Here is a 7,396-nt window from a genome sequence, read left to right as displayed (position 1 = left end):
TATACTCTTTTGCTTTCCTTTTATGCAATCAAGGATACAAACTTGTTTGAAATTTTCTCAGTGAAGTTGTAGAACACTAAATATGTCAATATCAAGACTCATTATCGATTTTTTTTTGACATTTTTATGAACAAACTTCGTTGAGCGGTTCAGGTAATAAAGAGGGAATCAAGAACAAACTATAATCCAGAGGAATTAAGACGTGTTTCATAATATGAACTGTGGCATCATGGCATGTTAGGATGTATTATGAGCTCACTTATTAAATATGTTAAAACTACCTTGGTAAATGAAAAGTTCTAAAATTGGGGAGGAGCTGATGTGATTTTAGAAGTTACCAAATCTGGTTAAGATTTAGATATCTGGAATCTTTATACAGTTTCAGAATGCAATATCAGGATCAGAAATTATGAAATCATTAATATAAAATAATCCAAGATAATATGAAGGTCCCTACCTGGAAATTGGTGTTAATCTGAAGAACATTATTCTAAATATTTTCATTAGTGCCAATTCTACTGATGTAGACAGGCTGACGGAAAAATTTGGATGCTGAAGGAGTAACTTCAAGAATGGTATCAAGACCAAAGAGGGAGAGGAGGCTGATGAATCCTCCTGTTATCATCAGAAGAGTGAATAAGGGGTCAGCTCTTTACGCCCTTTTATCCCTCTAGTCCAATGATGTGAAGATAGTCTAAAGCCCTGAGGAATGAAAAGTACAGGCTGGTAGGAACCAATTTCTAGAGGTGGTGGGTGACTATGGAACAAAAAAGTGCTGTGTGATAATCAATATCTATTTTGCCAGTCATTTCTTGATCAACTCCGAAATATACTAGCAGTGAAAATTCTTGGTAAATTCTTAGCTGTGTTCTTCAACATTAATGTCTAAAGTCTAACAAACCCTGGAACCCTACGATGACAGGTTGTCAGTTGGGGTTGAAGGGTCTTTATTAATGCATTTGTTGTAGAATATGGAACACAACACACAGACATAAATATGAATCTCGCCTCCTCACGAAGACATGTTCAAAAGGACACTCATATACTGCATTACTGAGAGCAGTGGGTCCATAGAGAAGTACTCTACCAGCAAGTAAGTCACATGGTTATAGGTTTTATCTTTGGTGCATATTTAATAATTTTTACAATGGGTTAGTGAACAACCGAGCATTTTATGAACATACCGAACCTGTCATCTGTCCCAGGAGAAGAAGTAGCATATTTTATAATTTCAGAAATCAACGGGAACTAGGTACAGGATTTTGTGTCAGAACTCGGACACAAATCTGTCCTAGCTTCCGCCTCTGCATTAGACTTATGCAAGGTCCTCCTTTCCTCGATATACGTATACATCTGACAATATAGGAAGAAGTTGGAATGCTAGAAGTATATACACTTTAAACTTTATCAGTGTTAAGTTGTATCTGCCATGTCAGTGGGACGTAAACACCACTTCCAGCGCAGTCGATGCCATATTAGAATGTATTTCACAAAATCGTATTGAGAATGACCATTCATTAAAGAGGCAAAAAAAAGTAAGCAAGGGATTATTCCCTGTTACTCCTATTGGGGGGTGGGTGAAATTAAGAACTATTGTAAGAATGTCCTTAATCCTTATGATAACATTCATAGAAGTGCCAATGAACAAGAAAGAAATCCCCCCAGTAACATATATGTTGGTAGTACTGTTATCATCCTTAAGCCTTACTGTAAGTGTCATTGTAACCATGGCGATATCATTTAGCATAATATTTATGGACGATTTGCTAACATCACCATTGGAAGTAAGATCATCGGTCAACATACAAAAATCATCCCAGTTACACATCCAGTCACTTCTTTAGACAGGCAATAGCAAAAACTTTAATTGTAATTGCTTTCAGGTTTTCCTTATTTTTCTTTTTTTTTGGGTGGTGGGCGTTTGTTGACGGTGCTTCTTTTTATTATCATTAAATGTATTTTCAAAGTTTTGATTAATATAATTCTTTTATTATTAAGACTGCCATTCTAAAAGATATTGTCACCAATATTGTTGCTCTCATTATTATTTATATTCCTGATAAATTCGGAAATAACCATGTGTCCTATTGCAAAACGGTTAGTTTTAAATGCAGTTCCATAAGGCTGACGAACAGAGCCTGAGTTACAATTCCTCTTACCCTCCTCAATAAAGTTGTGCAAATTACAGTCTTGAGGAACTTGTACAGGATGTAAAAAAGAAATCTGTCGGCAAAATGCCTTGAAAATTATAGTGTTCCGCTGTCTTTACCTTCTTTACTCTGCAAGTCATCTCCGACATAATGTTATTAATTTACTTCTTGCACTGAAATTAAATCGGAAGAGTATCATATGAACGTTGTGTGAAAGATATTGCAATTATCATCTTCAGAGACCATGCATCCAGATCACAAAACGGTCATGCTTTTATGCTGCAGTCTAAGTAACTTAATTAGATCTACTTTTCCTTTCACGTAAAACCGTAAGTTATGCCATGCGGTATGCAGTAACTCCTATGTGGTTTATTGCACTTCCTTTCAAAAAAGAAGAAATTTTGAACGTAGGTCAAATTATCATTCTTACGTCAAAATCTTATAACGATAATAGAAATTCATGGTTTATCCATTTGAGTATATTACAATAAAGCTTAATATATCGACGAATGGATGTCTAAATTGCAAACAGTTAAAGGGAATGGAATGTTGTTTTTCAAAAATAGGTTGTAATTGACATGTTAATCCTATCCGGTTTTTAAAGGTCATAGAAACAAATTAATTTCATATTTTAAGGAAAATTAGAGTACCTGGAACTGGGACTTTAGCCGTAACCTAAAGGACCTTTCAACCCATAATTACCTAATATTGCGAAGTCCCACTTAATTACATAAAACCTAGTTGCACTCCGAAAACTACTATTGGTTAAAATTAGGTGGACATTGTTTCCCAAATGCATTATATATGTACACACACACACACACACACACACACACACACACATATATATATATATATATATATATATATATATATATATATATATATATATATATATATATATCTGTGTGTGTGTGTGTGAGTTTGTTTGCGTGTATGTGTGTGTATGTAAGGGAGAGAGAGAGAGAGAGGTTTATCTTATTTTTACAGCTACTGCAACGTTCTGAAATGCTCTCAATGTCTCATGCTTCACCTAAAGCCTATAATTTTCAGTATTTCAACAGGTGGGTGTTGCCTCCTTCGCGGCTAGGTACCACTTTTACTTCCCTATTCTGCCTCCTTTTTGAAACAGCAAACGGAAGCTCATTCTGTGCCTAGCTTCATTTTATGATCCCCGTATCATGCAAACATGTTTATTATCTTTGAACAGGGTAACTGAAACCTGTGTACTTCAATACTTCTGACATATCTTTTATCATCTTTCTAATATTCGACAATTTAGAAAATCAGACTTCACGGGCCTATTTGCATTTTGCTCATAAATGAGAATATTCCATGTCTTCATAGCTTTACCACATGATTTGTCAATATCAACAGTTAACAAACTTGGTCTACTCTCACGAACTATAATTGTATGAACTTCAAATCTAGGAAGGAACCAAGAACACTCCCCTTCTTCGTATAACTTAACCGAAGATTTCGAGTCTCACTGGGGACTCGGGACTTTGATTCATTTGAACTATAAGGCTGTTGCTCTACTTTTGTTTTAAAGAAAGTAACTATGCCATTGTTCTCGAGAGCTCCTGTAACAACATGGTAAGCATGCCTCGCATTCAAATTAACATCAAACAGGAAATTATAAATCCTCTACAGTCCTGCATTTCATTGACTTTTAGATTGTTACATTTTGTTATCCTTTGTTTTGATTTTTTTTTTTACTTTTCTATTGCTTTCAAAAGAGACGCGTTGATCACAAAATTAAGTTTTCATCATCTTTACCCTATGAAATGTAAGTGAATAATAGCTGCTAATCCATTTCCATTTTTTCGAATGTGGCACATAGAATAAACTGAGAAAACAATACAAATATTGAAACCCCCTTTTTTAACATCCCCGTCAGCATTTCATTTATATATCATTATTATTATTATTATTATTATTATTATTATTATTATTATTATTATTATTATTATTATTATTATTATTATTCTTTTGTGAGAGGCGACACCTCATTACAGTAAGGTACTGAAATACTTTTCCTGGGGCCGTTAGCATCTGTTAATTTCACCGAGCGGAGCAGTTGATATAACCCATACGATTTCCGTAAGAGACAAATTCCAAGGTTGTGGCCGAAAGGGAAAGCCACCTCCCTTTCCCCGTGGCTATAAAAGGGAGACAATATGGGCAATCGTTACTCACTCACGCACCTGTGGCCACAGAACAACGACGTTCAACGATGAAGATTCTGGTTTGTTACCCTGTGTAGTTTTCTGTGAGGGGATGTGAAGATATTAAGTACCTTACTTAAAGAGCAAAATTCAAAAGAGCATAATGACTATAATCTCTTATATAAAATCATTTATCTCTGCTTATGTCTAATGTATATGGATTATTCATTCTATACTCTAATGGTTAGCAACATATCTAGCGAGACCGCAAACCAATTAGACTAGTTAGTTAGTTAGTTATTTTATTGACCAAAAATATACAATTATTAGTACAAATTTGTCCACAAAGAAACATAATACAAAATAAAAAAAGTAGACAGTAATCTCTTCTGTTCTTGCAAGTACATGGCCTACAAAGAAAAATACATCAAGAACAATACAACATGCCACTGAATAAGCAAAAAAATTTTCCATCAATCATTTATTACAATTCTTTTATAGAAAAATTACCTTATCTATTAAAATCATAATGAAAAAAATATATATACGCAATTTTCCTACAGGTGATTGTGCTCTTGGGGGCTGCAGCTTGCGCTACTAAGATTGAGAAGCGAGAGGCGGAGCCTGGTTATGGAAGTTATGGCCATGTAACTCACTATCATCGTCCTTCTTATGGATATGGCTATTCTCATCACTATCACAAGCGATCTGCTGATCCTGAACCTGAAGCTGAACCTTCCTATGGCTATGGTCACTCCTATGGGCACCGCAGCTACCACCCAGTGAGCTATGGCTATTCTCATCACTATCACAAGAGATCTGCTGATCCTGAACCTGAAGCTGAACCTTCCTATGGCTATGGTCACTCCTATGGGCACCGCAGCTACCACCCAGTGAGCTATGGCTATTCTCATCACTACCACAAGAGATCTGCTGATCCTGAACCTTCTTATGGCTATAGCCATGGACATTATGCTCCAGTTTATCACAAGCCATCATATGGCTACAGTTATGGTAGATACCATTAACCAACCCAGAGCCACACTGTGAATATTAGAATGTTGATCGATGAGTGTTTCATATCATAGAGTAGTTCATAATATATGACAAATTATAAAATGGTGATTTTTCTCCTCCTTCGAAAACTAGAATTAATGTATACCACTTAGCATTTTCCACACTGATTTAGAAGAGAAGTTTAATAATTACAGAACATCAAAATTTTATTTTCAAGGAAGTAATAGGTTGTGTTTGAAAATACAACAGATCTATTACAAAAGGAACTGTTAAAACAGAATTGACTGATATAATTCACCAGCCCTGTTAATATTATAATTATTGCTATTTGTAAGGTCAAAAGTACAACATAAAGACAAGAAACATTTGTCCTACCCCACGAATGTTCTACACATGATATTTCTATAAAGCAGGACTGTGTAACTTCTTTGGAAGCATTGGAAAAGAAACCTGAAGCATTTACCCAACCTAAATCTAGCAATTCCGTTTTGCTAAGTGAGGTACAAATCACTAATTCATGAGTGGTTTTAGAGTTTGATAATCAGTAATGCTTTTGGAATAATCCCACAACAATAATGTCTTCAAATATAGATATGTAGAGGATTTTTTTGTCTAAGTATAACACAATAAGGAAGGCTCGAGTAATATCAAAGTGATATAAAGATTAATCCATGACATCTTGCTACAAAAAAACAATAGTTTGGTCTGTCTGTCTGTTGTCTGTAAGTGCTTTTCACCAGTGCGGAATCCCACGTAAGTGCTTAACATCTGACAGACCAATATATTAGCATTAGGGGTTAAAAAAGACAGAGGGGTGAAGGAGAGAGGGTCTTTCCCTAATCAGAGGGGTGAAAGAGAGAGGGTCTTTCACTACTCAGTGACTGCCTAACTAACAAGACCAAGCAATTTTCAAATCGTTGCTGAATATGGTAAGATACGGGTGAAAATTACATCCGGGAAAACTACCCCTTTGTTGGTAGTTTACGGTAAACACTGAATTTTGAATTCTTGCATTCTGACAAGTAGGGCAGGCACAGCAACATAGGAAATAACAAGAAGAGGAAATAAAAAAGCTCGAGCGCTAGCTCGGCAAAAAAAACCCTCAGCGTTAGATAACTGTTAATTTAGAGTACAGTCACATCATCTGGGGCCGTGGCACCCGGCCTCACCGCCCGGGTACCAGTCCCCACTAACTAGTTAAATCTAATAATGCAAAGAAAAAGAAGTAAAGGGGGTCCCTGTCTCTGAAAGTATTTGAATGGTACACTGGCATATATATCATATAATATATATATATATATATTATATATAATTATATATATATATATATATAATACAATATAATATATATTGTTATAATTTTATAATATAATATATATAATTATAGCGATAGATATATACATATATATATATATAAATGTAATAGATATATTTATATATATATATATAGATATATATACATATATATATATATATATATATATATATATATATATATATATATATATATATATATTATATACCGTTTTTCAAGATCTGAGTTTTACTTCTGTGATTCTCCAATGCTTTATATATTATATATATATATATATATTTCATATATATATAATATATGTTATATATATATTATATACTATATACATTATATATATATTATATATATTATATATATAGATATAAATATATATATATATATTATATATTATTATTTATATATATATATATAATATATATACATAATAATAATATATATATATATTTATATATTATATATATATATATATTATATAAAGCATTGGAGAATCACAGAAGTAAAACTCAGATCTTGAAAAACGGTAAACAGAATTACAAACTTGTTCTAACTATTACAGGTAAAGAAATTCAATGTAATGAGTGTACGTGGGTCTACTCTTTGTAACTCACAAGAATGCCACTCTTAGGCGATCTGGACTAGTGTGATTAAAGGTAATTGGGAATAACATTGCTCCCACAGAAAAAAAAAATTATGAATAACTGATCCCAAAGTTAATCGAACGTGTTGAATAGGGGTCTGCTAGCATT

At 33.7% G+C, this 7,396-nt stretch overlaps 1 protein-coding gene across 1 annotated transcript; it reads left to right on the top strand.

Annotated features, from left to right (window-relative positions):
• Nucleotides 1–4,309: 4,309 nt before the first annotated feature.
• LOC135217840 (prisilkin-39-like) lies at nucleotides 4,310–5,437 on the top strand. The gene is made up of 2 exons (XM_064253842.1): nucleotides 4,310–4,398; nucleotides 4,882–5,437. Exons 1-2 carry the CDS (start codon nucleotides 4,387–4,389, stop codon nucleotides 5,344–5,346), a joined length of 477 nt encoding a protein of 158 aa, XP_064109912.1. The 5' UTR covers nucleotides 4,310–4,386; the 3' UTR covers nucleotides 5,347–5,437.
• Nucleotides 5,438–7,396: the final 1,959 nt, after the last annotated feature.

This window comes from Macrobrachium nipponense, chromosome 9 (genome assembly GCF_015104395.2).
Source record: "Macrobrachium nipponense isolate FS-2020 chromosome 9, ASM1510439v2, whole genome shotgun sequence".
In the NCBI taxonomy this organism is placed as follows: Eukaryota; Metazoa; Arthropoda; class Malacostraca; order Decapoda; family Palaemonidae; genus Macrobrachium; species Macrobrachium nipponense.
The sequence above is the reverse complement of the archived record's forward strand: the minus strand, read 5'-3'. Positions and strand labels throughout refer to the sequence as shown.